Below are 18866 nucleotides of genomic sequence, written 5' to 3'. Positions count from 1 at the left end.
AAGGTGGCTCAGTGGTAGAGCGCTTGCTTTGCATGCCTGAGGCCCTGGGTTCGATTCCCCAGCACCACATAAACAAAAAGAAAAAAGCCAGAAGTAGTGCTGTGGCTCAAGTGGTAGAGCGCTAGCCTTGAGCTGAAGAGCTGAGGGACAGCGCCCAGGCCCAGAGTTCAGGCCCCATGACCAGACCCGCTCCCCTCCTCACCCCCCCAAAAAAAAAGAACACAAGGCAGAGTTCAAGCCCTAGCAAAGGGGAGATCAGAATCCACTTTAGTTTTGTGTGTTTGTGTCAGTTGTGGGGCTTGAACTCTGGGCCTGGACACTTTCCCTCAGCTCTTCAGTTCAAGGAGAGGGCTCCACTGCTTGAGCCACAGCACCATTTCTGGTTTCTTGGAGATATGAGTCTTATGGAGCTGGGAGCTGGTGGCTCACGCCTGTAATCCTAGTTACTCAGTAGGCTGAGATCTGAGGATCAGGGTTCAAAGCCAGCCTGTGCAGTAAACTCGTGAGACTCTAATCTCCAATAAACCACCAGAAAACCAGAAGTGGTACTGTGGCTCAAGTGGGTGGTAGAGCGCTAGCCTTGAGCTGAAGAGCTGAGGGACAGCATCCTGGGTCAGAGTCCAAGCCCCACAACCCCCCCTCAAAAAAAAAAGTCTCATGGACTTTCCTGCCCAGGCTGGCTTTGAATCCAGATCCTCTAATCTCAGCCTCCTGAGTAGCTAGGATTACAGGTGTGAGCCATCAGCACTTGGCTTTTTTTTTTTTAAGAACTATTTTTATTTTTTTTTTTGGTCAGCCATGAGGTTTGAAAAAATATTTGTTTTTTTGAGATAATCTTGCTATGCAGTCCACACTGCCATTGTATAAGATCCTTCCTACCTCAACCTCCTGAGTGCTAGGATTACCAGCATGCACTACTTTGCCCAGGCAGGAAATGTTATTAAGTTAAAGATTATAGCATGTAAGAAACTGAAAATAAATATGCTTCAGAGTAAAACCCTATATGTTTTTCTTAAGGAGAAAATCATGATGCTAGCTTTGTTACTATTAAACATCTGGTCGACACTAGAGAGAAAAGGAAGATTGAGAGATAGAGTTGTACCATTGGCCATGTTACGTTTATTTATTTGCTGGCAGTACTAGGCACTGAACTTGGGGTCTTCCTCTGGCTACATGCTTTAACGTTTAGTCATACCCCTTTTAAATTTTGTCATTTTGTCCTTTTTTCCCTGGTTGCTCTCAGTCTTCTCTTCCACCTGATTGCCTTGCTCATTTTTCTTGCTAATCCTGGGGCTTGAACTCTGTCTATGCATGGGCACTGTCCCTGATCTTCTTTTGCACAAGGCTAGTATTCTACCACTTGAGCCACGGGGTGAGGAACTGAACCCAGGGCTTCATGCATTCTAGGCAAGCACTTTACCACGAAGCCACATTCCCAGCCCATGTGGTTAAACTTTTGTGTTCAAGGTCAACACTCTAAAACTTGAGCAACAGCTTTATTTCCAACTATTTTTAATAGTGAAGATACGAGTCTCGCAGACTTTCCTTCCCCAGGCAGGCTTCAAATCACAATCCTTAGATCTCAGCCTCCTGAATAGCTTAGGATTATAGACATGAGCTAAGGGTGTCTAGCTCTGGCTTCTTTGAGAAGAGGTCTCACTAACTTTTTGCCCAGACTGGCCTCAAACCATGATCCTATCTCCATCTCTAGTGTAGCTAGAATTACAAGTGTATATACCATAGCCTAACAGTTTTGTTTTCAGTGCTAGAGACCAAAACCAGTGACTTGGACATGTTAGGCATTGGCCCTGCCACTGAACTATATTCCTAGCAAGACTCAGTAACTTTTTCCTGGATTGGCCTCAAATATCCTCCTTCCTCTGTCTCCCAAGTAAGTGGGATAACATTCATATACTACCACAGCTAGCTTTTATTTTCAAAAAGATATAAGTGTCTATCTAAAATGTGATAGTCAATTGGGGGGAAATTATTAAAATAAATTTAACAAAAATGTCAAATATCAGATGAAGACAGGAAAAGGAGTTTTTGTCACATATCCTGAGTAAACAATTAGAAAAGAATGTGGCTGGGAAGGTAGCTCAGTGGTAGCGTGTTTGCCTTGCATGCATGAGACCCTGGGCACCACATAAGCAGAAAAGGCCAAAAGTGGTGCTATGGCTCAAGTGGTAGAGTACTAGCCTAGAGCTGAAGAGCTGAGGGACAGCACCCAGGCCAAGTTCAGGCCCCACAACTGACAAAAAAAAAAAAAAAAAAGTGTGGAGAAGTTATATATATTTTTTAATGTAAAAAGGCTGTGGTTATAGCTTAGAGTATTTGCCTAACATGTATGATACCTAGGGTTCAATCCTCAGTACCATTTTAAAGAAAAATCTAAATTAAACGTGGGAAAAATCATGTAATAGTAACAGGATCTGAATAGAGGGAAATTGTATATATCCTACAAGTAAACAACCAATATTACAAAAATATTGGTCTCCCTTTAAGTTAACTTGGAAATTCAACAAACAAAATCAGATGTTGAAGGAGTTTGATAGGATAATAAGAATATTACAAATAATGGTCACAACTGGCAAGCCAATGAACTTTTAGAAGTTTATTTAGGATGCTAATCAAGATGGAATAAATCCACAAGAGCCTATTATTACCTATGTATTACAAGGGAGAAGAACTATGGACAAAATAGAAAATGTAAATAACTAAAAACTCTGAAAAGTTAGTATCAGCAGGTATATTAGAAAGAGAAACCTAAACTAAGTAATGATAGTTATACTTATCCTAGGTACTGGATTTATTTCCTCTTGTCTATCTACTGTGTGTGTTAATTGCAGAATTAACCAGTGTACATACAAGCAATAAGAACTCCATGAAAAACGCTGTTTCTATTAAAGGGATGGAAAGAGAAGCCTTGGGCAAGGCTAAGTATAGGAGAAAATGTTTTTTTCTTTTTTCTCTTTCCTAGGAATGCCTATACAGGCGCCAAGATCTAAGAAATACAATGCACTGGCAGTGAAAGAGACAGCTAAAATTCTAATAGACCAGCTGTCTTTTTGGCTCCCTTAAAGCATGAAGAATGTTCTTTCGTTTTGCTCAGCTCACTGCTGCAAGAGCAGCCCAAATTGTATTGTACAGAATTGTATTATAGCATAATCACATGATAGCTAAATCTCCTAGAAAGTTCCTAGCTTTTTAGTCAAATGCCTAGCAAAGGAGACTGGGCAGTGTAGGGACCAAATCCAAGTCTCCTGTATCAACTCTGTAGGTATAGAATAGCCACAAAGTAGCACTGCAAAGGCTTTGAAATCTGAACTACAACTGTCTGCCAGCACCTGTGTTCCAGACTAACTGCTTGAACAAGTTCTAAGCAGCATAAGCAAAGACTCTGAAAATGAGGCCAATACAAGAACCAACTCAGAGAGGATGAGGTAAAATTCATGTTCAAAATACTTTCTACAACAAAACAACCATATTCTCCAGAGGATCTTAACAGAGCCTAGAAGGTTATAATGTAATACTCAACAAATTGACAGTCCAAACTGACTCAATATAGAAAGAAAAAAAGAGCCAATTCTCAAAAGAAAAAGATGAACAAGAGATACCACTCCCAATATAATTCAGAAGTTGGAATTATCAGAAGTTGTGACCATGAGCCATGAAGTAGGATTATCATACACCTGAAATTCTTAGCAGAGAAATACTTTAAAAAAAAAAAAAAGGGAAAAAAGTCCCCAGCAAATACTAGAAAAAAATTTTTTTAAACAAATCAGTGGATAAGCTCAATTGCAGAATAGAAGAATCCAAAGATTCAGTGAACTTGTCAAGAAAGTCATAAAAATTAGGCAACCTGAAGAACAGGGGGAAAAATTTTAAGAAAAATGGCCAGGTACCGGTGGCTCATGCCTGTAATTCTAGCTACTCAGAAGGGTGAGATCTGAGGACTACAGTTCGAAGCCAGCCCGGGCAGGAAAGTCTGTGAGACTCTTATCTCCACTTAACCACCCAGAACTGGAAGTGGCACAAAGTGGTACAGCACTAGCCTTGGCCAAAAGCCCTCAGGGACAATGCCCAGGCCTAAAGATCAATACCAACAAAAAGAAAAAGAAAACAAACAGATCTTCAGAGAGGATTGTTTCTGGAACATTATCACTGGAGTTCCATGAGAGAGATTGGAGTGTAAAATAGTATGAAGAAATATCACCATTATAATCCCCCAGAAAAATTCCTCAAACTTATAGAAAGACACATACTAAGATTCAAGTAGCTGAAGGGTCAAATCATGCCAAGAAATTATAATTACAGTGCTAAAATCGGAGGCAAAAGAATAAATTCTTGGACTGGGATGTAGCTCAGTGCAATGTCCTGGGTTCCATCTCCAGTATCAAAAAAACAAACAAAAAAAAAAAAGGAATAAATTCTTTTTCAGGGTCTTCCCATATAATCCAGCTTGACCTGAAATTACCTATGTGACCTCAGATTTTCAAACTTTCCTCCCAAGTGCTGGGATTAGAGGCATACACCATCATACCTGGCCAAAGAAAGAATGAAACAAACAAAAAAACCTTTGGGCTAAAGTACAGTATGAAAAGATAACTTGCAGCAATGGAAATAAACTTTCAACAGTGACAAATATAAGGTTTTTTTTTTCCTCTTAAATTATTTCACATGTATGAGTGTTTGTTACACTTTGGCTCTGAGATGAACTTTAGAAGACTTGGTCTCTCCAAATCTACTCAGAGTGGTGGAAACAATCCTTTTGTCCTTTAAGGATTTTTTCTCCCAGATGTGTTATCTCAGTGTTGGAAAGCTAATGTAGTTTCAAGATAAAACATCGCCCAAAGGCTCATGTGTTCAAGACTTGATCTCTAGCTGGTAGACACAGCTATTGAGAAGTGACTAGATAATGAGAGCCCTCACTTCGTCAGTAGACAAATCCCTTGATAGTTTCATAATACGATGGAACTGCGAAGTGGTACAAAGTGGAAGGCATGGCTCTGCGAAGGTGGCTCAGCGGTAGAGTGCTTGCCTCGCATGCATGAGGCTCTGGGTTTGATTCCTCAGCAGCACATAGGCAGAAAAAGCAGGAAGTGGAGCTGTGGCAGCCTTGAGCTGAAGAGCTGGGGGACCGTGCCCGGGCCCAGAGTTCAGGCTCCACAACCGACAAAAAAAAAAAGAAAAGTGGAAGGCAGGCCAACTTGGAGCTTGTAGGTAACTGGGGACATGATTTGTAAAGATCTGTCTTGTACCTGGTCCCTTCCTGTTTCTCTGTCTCTCTCTCTCTTTCTCTCTTTCCTCTCTATTTTTTTTCTCACAGGTATTTGTCATGTAACTGAGAATTAACACAACAAATGAAAATAGCAAAATATATATTTAACTACTGACAACAAAAATGACTAACAAGAGTTTTCTGTCTCACACACACACACACACACACACACACACACACACACAAAATGCAAGGAGAAATGTGAAGACAACTATATAGTTGCCAGACTTCTATGTTCTACTTAAAATGGTAAAAATGTTAACTCAGTAAATTATAAAAATCTGAGTCTATATTTTCTAATAACTACTCACCATTACACCCATTCACCAAACAAAGAGAAGCTGGGTGCTGGTGGCTCACACCTGTAATCCTAGCTACTCAGAAGGCTGATATCTGAGGATCATAGTTCGAAGCCAACTAGGATAGGAAAGTCCATGAGACTCATTATCTCCAAATTAAGCACCAAAAGAGCCAGAAGTGGAGCTGTATCTCAAGTAGTAGAGTGCTAGCCATGAGCACAAAAGCTCAGGGACAATGCACAGGAGTTCCAGCCCCACATTTGATACAATTAAAAGAGAGAGAGAGCCAAGTGCTGGTGGCTCACGCTTGTAATCCTAGCTACTCTGCAGGCTGAGATCTGAGGATCATGGTTCAAAGCCAGCCCAAGCACAAAAGTCCATGAGACTCTTATCTCCAATAAACCACTCAGAAAACAGGAAGTGGCTCGGTGGCTCAACTGGTAGAGTGCTTGCCTTTAGCTGAGGAACTGAGGGACAGCGCCCAAGCCCAGAGATCAAGCCCCACGACTGACAGAGAGAGAGAGAGAGAAAGACAGAGACAGAGAAGGGAGGGGGAAGAGAGAGGGAGAGCCTCAAAATAGAGAATAATTCTAAAAATTATTCAAATAATTTGTAAAAAAAAAAAGCCACAGATGATGGTGTATATATAATTTCAGTGCCCAGGAGACTAGCGCGCGCGTGCGCACACGCACACACACGCACACACACACACACACACAGGAACATAATGAACAAAGTCTTCATCGAAAGAGATGAAAGAAAACCTTCCTCACTGCAGAGTACATCACACACACACACACACACACACACACACACAGGAACATAATGAAAAAAGTCTTCATCGAAAGAGATGAAAGAAAACCTTCCTCACTGCAGAGTACATCATTGTCCACACAGAATATAGTGTGAAATCTAAAAAGAGAAACAAAAATCCTAAATCACAGTTCAAAGATAACCCAGGCAGAAAGTCCAACTCTTGTTTTCAAAATAACCAGCAAAAAGCCAAGCTGAAGGCATGGCTCAAGTGGTAGATTACCTGTAATGAGCAAGCATGACTATTGGCAAGCCTACGGCATCTAAATTCAAGGCCCCATATTTGCAAGAAAAAAAAACAACCAAAGAGCAAAAACTTAGGATTTATAATATATGCATACTTATATGCAGTACCCCAAATATTCAGGCATAAATCTAGCAAAACACATGGCAGAATGTGTATACCAAAATACACAAAAGACAAATTTTAAAAACCAAATGGAGGGGCTAGGTAGATGGCTTAATGGTAGAGGGCTTGCCTAGCATGCATGAAGCCCTGGGTTGAATTCTTCAGTACCACATAAACAGAAAAAAAGCCAGAGTGGCACTGTGGCTCAAGTGGTAGAGTGTTAGCACTGAGCAAAAGAAGCTCAAGATAGTGCCCAGGCCATGAGTTCAAGCCCCGGGACTGGCAAAAAAAAAAAAAAATCAAATGGAAAATATACAATGTTAAGTCTCAATATATTAACAGATAAGTGCTCAAATTGCTATAGGATTCAATAAAATTATACTCCCAGTAGGTTTTTCCCCTCCACATCCATTATGAAGTTCCAAGTTCTATTTATTTTATAAATCAAGACACTGATGTTTCGATCTTACTTGTGATCTTATTCTTCCAACTGATCGGTATTAAACACTTTTTAAATAATTCCTCTCTGCTGTGAGCTATTGATAAATTAGGTACTTATAGTACTTATTTGTATAGTTTTGTTTTTATCTTTTCCAATGTACTTTTATTATTTTACTTTTTAAAATCAACATGTACTAATGTACACATTTATGGGGTATACTGTGATGTTTCAATACACATTTCAATGTGTAATGATCAAATTAAGGTAAATGATTTATCCATCACCATGTTTACTATTTCTTTGTACTGAGAATATTCACAATCCTTTCCAGTCAGTACTTAGGAACTTACAACTAATTGTTGTCACCCGTTACTCTTCTATGGTAAAGAACCTTGGAAATTGTTTTTTCTATCCAACTGGACTCCCAGAAGGCTTTTATTTAAGGTAGCTAATGACACATAAGTTGAAAAACATATGGGAAAAAGAGCTACAGAAGGTAAAACAATTTTGAAAAAGAACAGATTTAGAGGACTCACATTACCTTTATTTAAGATTTACTCTAGGGGCTAGGAATGTGGCTTAATGGTACAGTGTTTGCCTAGCATGCATGAAGCCCTGGGTTCAATTTTTTAGTACCACATAAACAGAAAAAGTCGGAAGTGACACTGTGGCTCAAGTGGTAGAGCACTTGCCTTGAGTACAGAGAGGCTCAGGCCCTGAGTTCAAACCCCAGGACCGGCAAAAAAAAGAAGATTTCCTCTAAAGCCATACCAATTAAGACTGTGATATCGACAAAAGCATCAATACATGTTGTCAATGAAAGAGAAGTGAAATCCAGAAATACATCCACACATATAATGACTAATTTTTGACAAAGAGGTAAAAAGTCCTTAATGAAGGCATTTTTTTCAAAATACATGCAGGAAAAGTTGGATTTCTATATGAAAAAAATTAACATCTTATACTCAACAGAATGCACTAAAAAACTTCTAGAACTTATAAAATTGGAATAATACCCTCCATTTGAAAATGCATACCTTTTCTTTATACCAACAAGGAATGGGCTAAGAGAGAAAACCAGGAAAACAATCCTATTCATAATATCCCCTCTCCCCCACAAAATACCTAGATATTAACCATAGGAAGCAAAAAACATTTCTCTTGGGCTGGGAACGTGGCTTAGTGGTAGAGTGCTTGCCTAGCATGCATGAAGCCCTGAGTTTGATTCCTCAGTACCACATACACAGAAAAAGCTGGAAGTGGTGGTGCTATGGCTCAAATTCTAGCCTTGAGCTAAAAAAGCTCAGGGGCAATGGCTAGACCCAGAGTTCAAGACTGCAAACAAAACAAAACAAACAAACAAAAAAACATTTCTCTTATAAAATATTTAAGAAAATTATAAAAACTTTAAGAAAAAAACTGAAGACGGAAAGACCTCTCATGATTATGTACTGGCAGAATTAATACCATGAAAATTACCTTCGTGCCAAAGGAAATCTACAGAGTCAATGTAATAACCATCAAAATACCAATATAATTACTCAGAATTAGAAAAATCAATCCACAAATTCATATATGCAGGCATACGTAATTCTATGTAAAAAAAAGAAAAGAAAAAGAATTCCATGTAAAGAGTATCAAAATACCAGCCTTCAAATTATACTACAGAGCTATAACAGCGTGCTCTAGAAACAGATCTATCTTGGTTCAGCTCCACTGCTTACAAGTGAATCTAGTCAGTTCCCTTGTTGTCAGTTATATAACCAACATTGGAGACATTAATATAGATCTCATAACACTACTATTTAAAATCTTTTCCTTAGTATGTTCCTTAAAATAGTAACCTAGGGGCTGGGAAGGTGGCTCAGTGGTAGAGTGCTTGCCTTGCATCCACGAGGCCCTGGGTTTGATTCCTTAGCACCACATAAACAAAAAGAAAAAAGCTGGAAGTGGCACTGTGGCTTAAGTGGTAGAGCGCTAGCCTTGAGCTGAAGAGCTGAGGGACAGCGCCCAGGCCCAGAGTTCAGGCCCCACGACTGGACCCAATTAAAAAAATATATATATATATATATATATTGTAAAAAGTAACCTATTTACCTACAATGGTTTACAGAAGGCAATACTTAGAACATTTCCTCTATTAAACATAAAGTAAAATATGTACCCAAAGTGTGTCAGTAAAATTTTTATCATAATTAGATGAATGTACATTTCATCTAACTATACTTAATAGTAGAATACTAATCTTCAGGTGAAATGATCATGTCAAAACATTCCAGGTTTATACAACAAGGCCTCCAAGCAAAGTCTCACCTCCAAAAAATGTCTGAAATTAAATATATCAAACCATGTATGTTAAAATGCCTGTGGCAAAAAGCCAAGAAAACTGGAAGGATTCAACCTAAAACCCAAAACTTTCCTATAGGTAAAGGTTTAAGTCTCTAAGAAACCTGCTTATGCATTTTATTCTAAAAATTTATTTGCACACCTACTTTATATTTAAAAAGTATAAAATATAGGCAATAGCTAGAACAGTAGTGGAAAGTAAAATGTGAATCTGCTTAAAACCTTACCTGTCTTCTTTGTTTTATCAGCAGTAGCATCCAATGCAGTTAAGGGAGCAGAAATGCTTTTATAGATATCATGAGTGCACACTCCAGGATCTTCCTCATCAGAAGAAAATGAAGGTAAGTTTTCCAAGTTTCTCAGTTCATTATCAGCCTTTTCTGTTGGACTGACACTCCCAGTTTCTGAAACTGAAGGCATTGGTGATGTGGATGAGGTCTTTGGAAGTGGTGGGGGACAAACACTACGAACAATCTGGGTCCCTGGTCGTCTGGTCCTGTTAGGCATGCGGACAGCAAGAGTGGAAAACTGCTGCTTGGGCCCAGATTTCAGAAAATCTAAGAAAGAGGCAATAAATCCTGTTTTTACTTCTGGCTGTTTTTCCTCTACTTCTTTGATCTTCTGTCTCATTTTTTCCTGATGCTGATAGCCTTCATGGCAGCTCTCTGAGGAAGGTGATGTATATGGTAAATATGGATCTGTTCCCCTGGGATTCTGGCGTTTACCTTGGGCAGATCTTTTTAGCTGTTTTTGATTACTATTGTCTTCCTCTTTCATTTGCCCTTTTCCTTTACCTTTTTTCTTTGGGAGGCTAAACTGTATTAAATCTTGGTTTTCCTCTTCAACCTTGGCAGTGGTTGTGTCAACAGGCTGGGCCATAGCTAACAGTGCAAGTGCACTCCTAGTGGGGTTCACTGACATACTGTCATCACTCCCTAAGGTAAACTCATTCTCTGATGTAGCACTCTCTCCACTTATACTCCTACTGCTAGAAACAAACTCTTGGTTTCTGTTATTATTTAATGTACTATCAACAGGAACTTCATTGTCTTCTTCAGACTCATGATTGGTAGCAGACTGTTTCTTGAAGGACCCAGAACTTTGCTGTTGGACTTCATGACTTGGTCCAACCACTGCACAAGTTACTTTAGTTGGCATATTTTGACCAGGTGTTTCAATGTGCTGTTGATCAAGAGTTATTTTTGACTGAAGGGTAGGTACCGGTGAAAGGTTTACAGTAACCTGATTTCCATTTAAGGCAATGTCATTTATATTTTGTGGCTTCCCTACTGTAGCTGTTATTGAGTTAAAATCTGAAGTCACATGCCTGACATCTAATGACTGCTGAAAATGAGATTTAGGATCACCACCTTCAACAGTCTGCATAGTATCATTTGAAGTTGACTTGGAAAAATCAGGTGTAACTCCACAAGCTACTGCTGTAGCTGCTAAGATATCATCTACATTTGATAAAATATTTCTTTCATCACTGAGAAGCATTGCCTCTGGGAAACATATTGATCCAAGAGAAACAAACTGACTCTTAGAATCATGTTGATTTGTTTCACTGAAATGGCCCTTTGTTGTTAGATGCTGTTGTAGTGGTTTTGAAGACTCAGAGAGGTCTAATTTCATAATCTCTGAATTTTGAGGGTGGAGTGGCTGCTGAGAATGATCACCATTGCTCTGAATAATATGGCCATCCATTTGAAGGAAAGGATGTACTATTTGTTGAGGACTCTGAACACGCTGTAAAGATGACTTTACTTGTCCTAAGCCTGCCTGTAATATTGAATGCTGAAGAACCTGTAAATCACAGGCAGAATCTAAAAGGACCTGTGCATTAGGAAGAGATGCCTGATGAGTATGCCCTAAAGCATGATTTGGAATTTGAATCTGAGATGAGGCATTAATTATTTGATCATGCTGTTCTTGCACCTTGGCCTCATGTAGTTTATGTGTAAGAGAATGCTGCTGGCTCAGGTCTTTATTATTCAACCTCATTTGTGGTGTTTGCATCAAACTGGTTGCCTTTTTGAGATCAGGGGTTGCTGCATTATTGGGTTGGCCAATTTGTTGGTTAAGTTGAGTCACTGAACCAACTATGTTTTCTTCCTTTTTTGATCCCTGTAGAGTAATCCCAACAACTTGATCTTCAAGATGGGAATTACTTCTGATTACACTTTGAGAATAGCTGTCATCTGCCTTGGATGCCTTATAAATGGGTTCTTGAGCATTCACTTCTCCATCAGACAGCCTTTGGTTTGATGAGTCAAGAGATGCCTGTGGCTGTAACGTTTGTAACTCTTGCATTGGAAAATCATCTTCTTGCTTTGAAGACGTATACACAGTTGAGTCAAGTTTTCTTTCAGCATAGGACTTTGGATCAGGGGAAGGTATATTACTCGGTAAGGTCTGACAATGAGGAGAAGATGCAAAAGATGATGACTGTACAGCAGGCAAAAACTTTTGTGCTTGGGGTGATGATGATTCTTGAGTCTGAGCATTTTGGGAAGAATGCATAGAAATGTAATTTGGGGTTGCATTAGAATCTGACAAGTTCTGAGCCCGAGAAGCAGAAGAATAAGAAAGGGAGGGGGCTGTTAAAGTCAGGGACTGCCCTGATGCGTAGCTTTCTGATGGACTGACTGACAGAATTTGCGATTGAGATGAATAACTGACCCGTGTTGGACTAACTGGTGATAAACCCTGAGAATGACCAGATGAGTAACTTTGAGATTGACTGACTGAGCATAGATCTGTTGTTTGAGCTGGGTAATTCTCATTTGTAATTGAAGATAATACTTCTTGCTGACTAGATGAATAACTAAGTGTCTGGTTTTCAGAAGTTATAGGCTGAGATGACAAAGAATAAGCCAATGTTTTATATAAGGATGGCAATTTCTCAACCCTGTTGGACCTATAAACCTGTGAGTGCACAATAGATGGCACATTATGTGGCTGTACTAAACCATAATTTTGGGACTGACTAACTGATAAAAGGCTTGGTAGCTGTGCTGTAGAATAAATTTGTGCTTGACCTGATACTACAGAACTCTGGTTATGTAAAGGTTTGGAATAGCTTAGTGTTTGCACAGGAGGAATTAAGCTTTGAGGTTTTGGAGTCTTAGTTGATGTCAGTGGTAGTTTTGTAGAGCAGCTATCTACTTTTGTAGTAGAAGGATACCCTGATGATGGAACTGCCGAAGAGTAAGACTGAGCAAGATCCGACACCTGGGGGGTCTTCTGTTGCAATACTCCATTGCTCACCTGAGTAGACTCTCCAATTGGACTACAAGGTAACGATGACTGCCTAGATGTTTCCTGAAAATTAACTACGTTTGCATTTGACAGGTAACTATGTAAGGAATGCTGTGAACCAGTCAGTTGTGCCTGAATAGACTGGGTACCTGAAGGCCGCTGATGGTGTTTAATAACACTACATTCTCGGAGAGCTCTTTCAATGGAAGCAGTAGAACTAGAAAAGATAGTAGAACTGTAGGCTTGAGGAGTTTGCTGGGCTCCCCCAAGAGCTGAAGGCAACAAACTAAATTGAGGTTGTAAAAGATGGGGTGCAGATTCTTGAGCTGAGCGATATGTCGAAGACTGAGGTGGTAAGCTGTTACTTAATGCAGAACTGCCCAGGCGTTCAAATGCCAAAGCAGTTGGAACAGTTCCCTGGGAAGTTTTAATTTGTAGCAAAGGGTCATGAGGATTTAAAATTCCATTTGCTGCAGTGTTAAAACTTGAATCCTGAAGCACCAAAGGTGAGGTGGTAGCAAAGTTTCTGTTGTTAAAGGCGGTGGGATGCTGGTAAGCTGAGAGGGCAGAAGGTGGAAGTGTTCCAGTGGTTGGCAAAGGTCCAGTAACAAACAACTCAGTTGCTGCTGAGGAATGCATGCCTATGAAGAGAAGTATAAAGGTCTTTATGCAATCATAGCACCAATACTTAAACGTATACAAAGTAATGAATTATATAATCCCCAACTAATCAAAATATCTATTAGGCTGAATAGTTAGGATTACAGAAATAAAACCACTTTTCTTAAAGCAAAATCTAAGTTATATGAGCATCCAAGCAACCATTCTGTAAACCCTCAGTGCAAGTAATACCCATTGAAAAAAAAAAAAAAGAGAAGTAAACCAGGCTGGGGATGGGGGTCGAGCACCAGGGCAGAACATTGAGGAAAAAGGTAAATGAGAGGGGAAACAAATACTTGTTTGTATGTGTGAACATTAAAAATAAAACCTATTAATAGCTAGGACTATAGGTGTGAGCCACTAGTGCCCGGAGGCTGAGATCTGAGGATCGTGGTTTAAGGCCAGCCCAGGCAGGAAAGTCTGTGAAACTCTTATCTCCAATAAACCACCATGGGGTTGGGAAGGTGGCTCAGTGGTAGAGTGCTTGCCTTGAATCCACGAGGTCCTGGGTTTGATTCTTCAGCACCAAATGAGCAAAAAGAAAAAAGCCGGAAGTGGTGCTGTGGCTCAAGTGGTAGAGCGCTAGCCTTGAGCTGAAGAGCTGAGGGACAGTGCCCAGGCCCAGAGTTCAGGCCCCACGACCGGACCCCCCCAAAATAAATAAATAAATAAATAAATAATTTAATTTACATAAATCATTGTGCTTCCCTTTCCAAACAGGAAAAAAAAGCTGCTAGGCATGCTGAGAAATTCCATTAGGTAAAGTAATGTTTCCTACCGCTATTACTTTTGAAAATCTTTGCAAATATGGTATGTGACATTTGTTCTTTGAAACAAAACAAGCCCAAGACATCTTGTCATTGTCTCAGAAAAAATAACTTTGCCTATAATTTAAGTAGAACCTCTTGAAAAGTAAAATTTAAAACATTTACAGAGAAGTACACATAGATCTCATAATTATTGTTGAAAATGGGTATAATATGAGCATGTTATATCTTTTATTAAAGTGATTTAATCTGCTCAAGTTAAACACTAATGATAAAGTAAATTTTATTCACTATAAAACAAACATCACCTGCGCAGCCTGAAGTTATTATAACAAATTGAATTAAGCCAGGTGGTTATAGTTCATGTCTATAATCCTAGTTACTCAGGAAGCTGAGATCTGAGAATCAGTTTGAAACTAGCTCAGGCTGTGAGACTTTTTTTTTGGGGGGGGGGCGGTGGTCGTGGGGCCTGAACTCTGGGCCTGGGCACTGTCCCTCAGCTCTTCAGCTCAAGGCTAGCACCCTATCACTTGAGCCACAGAGCCACTTCTGGCTTTTTTCTGCTTAGGTGGTGCTGAGGAATCGAACCCAGGGTCTCATGCATGCAAGGCAAGCACTCTACCACTGAGCCACCTTCCCAGCCCCAAATGCCAGGTTTTAAAGTACACTAGAGCCGGGTACTGGTGGCTCACGCCTGTAATCCTAGCTACTCAAGAGGAGATCTGAGGATCGTGGTTCAAAGCCAGCCCGGGCAAGAGAGACCGTGAGACTCCTATCTCCAATAAACCACCAGAAAACCCGAAGTGGCGCTGTAACTCAAGTAGGAGAGCGCTTGCCTTGAGCTGAAGAGCTGAGGGACAGCGCCCAGGCCCAGAGTTCAAGCCCCACGACTGACAAAAAAAAAAAAGTACACTAGAAAATTAAATTTCATTCAGAGCCTTCCTCAAAGAGCCATAAAAAATAATTTTTAACCAGTATTTTTAGATGATTTAAAAAATTCTGAAAAAAATTGAATCACCTGTCTGCCAGGATGGAGTCCTGAACTGTGGTAAAAGAGTAGTTCCTGAAGAAGCAGCTTGTGTAGCTCGTGACTCAACAGAGGAAAGAAAATTCATCACAGAAGACTCTTTAGTGTTAGTGCTGTCACTATTCACACTAGTGTCAAATATTCCCGAGAGACCTAGAGTGGAAGAGAGAAAATAAATTCCAAAGTAAAAATATACACATATAAAATTAATTTTTGATCTTATGTTTACAAGAATTTTTAAAAAGTGAAGGCAGGAAATTCCATAACACTAAAATGCTTTATCTGAAAGAACAAATACTAATTTGAACATCTTCATAATTTAAAATCTTCAATGATGCACAACCTAAAAAAGTCTCAGTTTATTAATCATACAGATAGATACATGATCCATTAGTAAAAACCAAAGCTGCTAGGCGCTGGTGGCTGACGCCTGTAATCCTAGCTACTCAGGAGGTTGAGATCTGAGGATGGAGGTTCAAAGCTAGTCCGGGCAGGAAAGACCATGAAACTCTTACCTCCAATAAACCACCAGAAAACCGGAAGTGGCGCTGTAGCTCAAGTGGTAGAATGCTAGCCTTGAGCTGAAGAGCTCAAGGCCCAGAACAGCGCTCCGGCCCAGAGTTCAAGCCCCAAGACCCACCAAAAAAACAAAAACAAAAAAGCTTTTAATCTCATTTTCAGGTTTATATTTCCCATACATTAATATCTGACAAAGTACATTTATAATCCCAAATGTGAAATTTTATTTCTCTTTTTATTCACTAAATGAACCTCAGTTCATAGTATACTTCACAAGAGAATTGTTACCGGTTGGTTGAGGTGTGGGGGCATAGCCAGGAAGCTGATGAGAGGCTGCAAATGTCTGTCTCTGAAGGATATCTGGTTCAGACTGTGAGGGGTGTCCTTCTTCATAGCTTAAACTAAAGGATGTTTTAAAAAAAAGTTAGTAATCAAAACTACACAGCCCAAACCATACAATAAAAAATGTATAGAAGAGCCAGACGTGATGGCACAGGAAGCAGAAGATCACTGCTGTCCAGGCCTACCTGGGATGCGTCCCACAGTCTGTCTCAATAAACCAAAGGCTTAGTCCCAGCAACTACCAGTAAATAAAATTCGAAGTTGACAAAAAAGTAAATTTTAAATGCATATAAAAACAGACAAGTAGTGCGCCATTGGCTCATGCCTGTAATCTTAACTACATAAGAGGCTGAGATTTGAGGATCAGGGTTCAAAGCCAGCCTGGGCAAAGAAAGTCCATGAGGTTTTTATCTCTAATTAACCACCAGAAAACCGAAGTGGCACTGTGGCTCAAAGTGGTACAGTGCTAACCTTGAGCACTCAGGGACAAAGCCCTGAGTTCAAGCCCTAGGACTGGCAAAAAAAATTTTAAAAAAAACAGTAGACCAATTTACTTGAATACATAAAAATTCTTAATAAATAATTCACAAACCTAATTCAGCAGTAAATTATGAATATCACACATTACCAAGTTAGCTACTCTAAATTTCGGGTAACATATATGGGGTGCACTGACTGAGAGGTTAGGGATTAAGTATGTTTTTACTAACTCGAATTCATCATGAATACAATTTTGTCTTCTGTCAAATAAAAGTTCCAATTTCAAAAAATAATTTGCTTCATTTTTTTTTTTTTTTGCCAGTCCTAGGGTTTGAACCAGGACCTCGATGCTGTCTCTAAGCTTTTGTGCTCAGGCTAGCAACTTAATCCTCAACACTTTTTTTTTTTTTGGTCGACCATGGGGCTTGAACTCTGGGCCTGGGCGCTGTCCCTGCACTCTTCAGTTCAAGGCAAGCACTCTACTGCTTGAGCCACAGCACCACTTCCAGTTTTCTAGTGGTTTATTGGACAGTCTCACAGATGTTCCTGCCCAGGCTGGCTTTGAACCTGGATCCTCAGATCTCAGCTTCCTGAGTAGCTAGGATTACAGGCGTGAGTCACCGGCACCTGGAGAGCCTCAACTCCTTATTTCTGGCTTTTTGCTAGTTAACTGGAGATAAAACCTCCTGGGCTTTCCTGCCCAGGCGAGATTACAGGTGTGAGCCACCAGCACCCTGCACTCAAAAAGTAATGTTGTAGTATTGCTAATTATTGAAGCCACAGGCCAAGCATAATTTAATTGTGCTAAGCTATTTATTTTGAACTGCCTTTCATTAAAGAAAAAAAATTACTGGGGCTGGGAAGGTGGCTCAGTGATAGAGTGCTTGCCTTGTATGCATGAAGCCCTTGGGTTTGATTCCTCAGCACCACATAAGCAGAAACACCTGGAAGTGGTACTGTGGCTCAAGTGGCAGAGTGCTAGCCTTGAACTGAGGGACAGCGCCCAGGCCCAGAGTTCAGGCCCCCTGACCAACAAAAAAAAAAAAAGCCCAAAACTTTTCCAGAGGCTAGCTATATAGCTCAGTAGTACAGTACTTGCCTGGACGATGGTGGCTCATACCATCCTAGCTACACAGGAGGCTAAGAGCTGAGGACTGCAGTTCAAAGCCAGCCAAGGCAGGAAAGTCCAATTAACTATCAGAAAACCAAAAGTGGCACCGTGACACAAAGTGGCAGAACACTACCTTTGAGTGAAAAGGCTTAGGGACAGTACCCAGGCCCTGTGTCTAAGTCCCATGGAAAAAAAAAAAAAAGCATATTACTCTTGTGTAATATTCTTTGCATTTCAAAAAATAACACTTTTCTACTTTGTCAACAAGACAGTAAAGCCTAACCTAGTACATTTTCAATTTCCCCCATTTTCTCCTCAATTTCCTTCACAACTGGTTTATTTAAATTGTGTTAATCCAAGACCACATTTTGTCGTTTTTTGGTGTTCTATATGTCCACACTGTAAGACAGTACATTTTTACAATACTCATTTGTTGAAGAGACCTAATCAGTCATCTGTTAGAAGTTCCCCCTTAGGGATTTGTCTCCTTTCCTGATATAATGCTACCCCATGAGTTTCCTAGAAAGGCCTAACTAGATTCTGTTTAATGTAAGATTTACTACAAGACTGAAGTGTAGACAGTATGATTCCAACTTTTTGGTAGTTTTTTTTTTTGCAATGCTGAAGACTGAACCTAGGACCTCCCCCATGCTAGTGAAGCACTCTACCACTAAATTATATTATCCCCAGCTGATTTCAACAGATATACCATCATATTCTTTTGTCTCTCAACCAGAAAGTAGTATTTATAATGTTTTTTGGAACCACAACGTCAACTACTTTATTAAACCTTCACCTTGTGATTATTTTGATAATGTTTTACTAATCTAGTTAAAGTGCTATTGTATCATCTTTTTCTAATTATATCACTGCCTTTACAATTATTCGTTAGCATTCTTTTTTTTACAGAATACCTAGAGTGAGTCTCAGTACTGACGACTCAACTCAGGATCTCCCACTTACTAGGCAAATGCTCTTCCACTTGAGCCACAGTCACCCTTTCTATGATTTTTTTTGGGGGGAGGGGGTTTCCGGTCGTGGGGCCTGAACTCTGGGCCTGGGCGCTGTCCCTCAGCTCTTCAGCTCAACGCTAGTGCTCTACCACTTGAGCCACAGTGCCACTTCCGGCTTTTTTCTTTTTGCTTATGTGGTGCTGAGGAATCGAACCC

The 18866-nt window shown here is 40.0% G+C and overlaps 1 protein-coding gene across 1 annotated transcript in view; it reads right to left on the bottom strand.

The window, feature by feature from the left end:
* The window catches only part of Qser1 (glutamine and serine rich 1), a 63434-nt gene extending 47320 nt beyond the window's left edge, over window positions 1–16114 (bottom strand). Inside the window, exons 1-3 of the mRNA XM_013019634.1 lie at window positions 16053–16114; window positions 15237–15398; window positions 9758–13432 (exon numbers count right to left, since the gene is read on the bottom strand). Coding sequence (XP_012875088.1) covers window positions 9758–13432; window positions 15237–15333 — 3772 coding nt within the window. The 5' untranslated portion in view covers window positions 15334–15398; window positions 16053–16114. The remainder of the gene's footprint in view (window positions 1–9757; window positions 13433–15236; window positions 15399–16052) is intronic.
* Window positions 16115–18866: the final 2752 nt, after the last annotated feature.

Source organism: Dipodomys ordii, unplaced genomic scaffold (genome assembly GCF_000151885.1).
Source record: "Dipodomys ordii isolate 6190 unplaced genomic scaffold, Dord_2.0 Scaffold46, whole genome shotgun sequence".
NCBI classification, from domain to species: domain Eukaryota; kingdom Metazoa; phylum Chordata; class Mammalia; order Rodentia; family Heteromyidae; genus Dipodomys; species Dipodomys ordii.
This window is presented reverse-complemented; position numbering and strand designations above follow the sequence as displayed.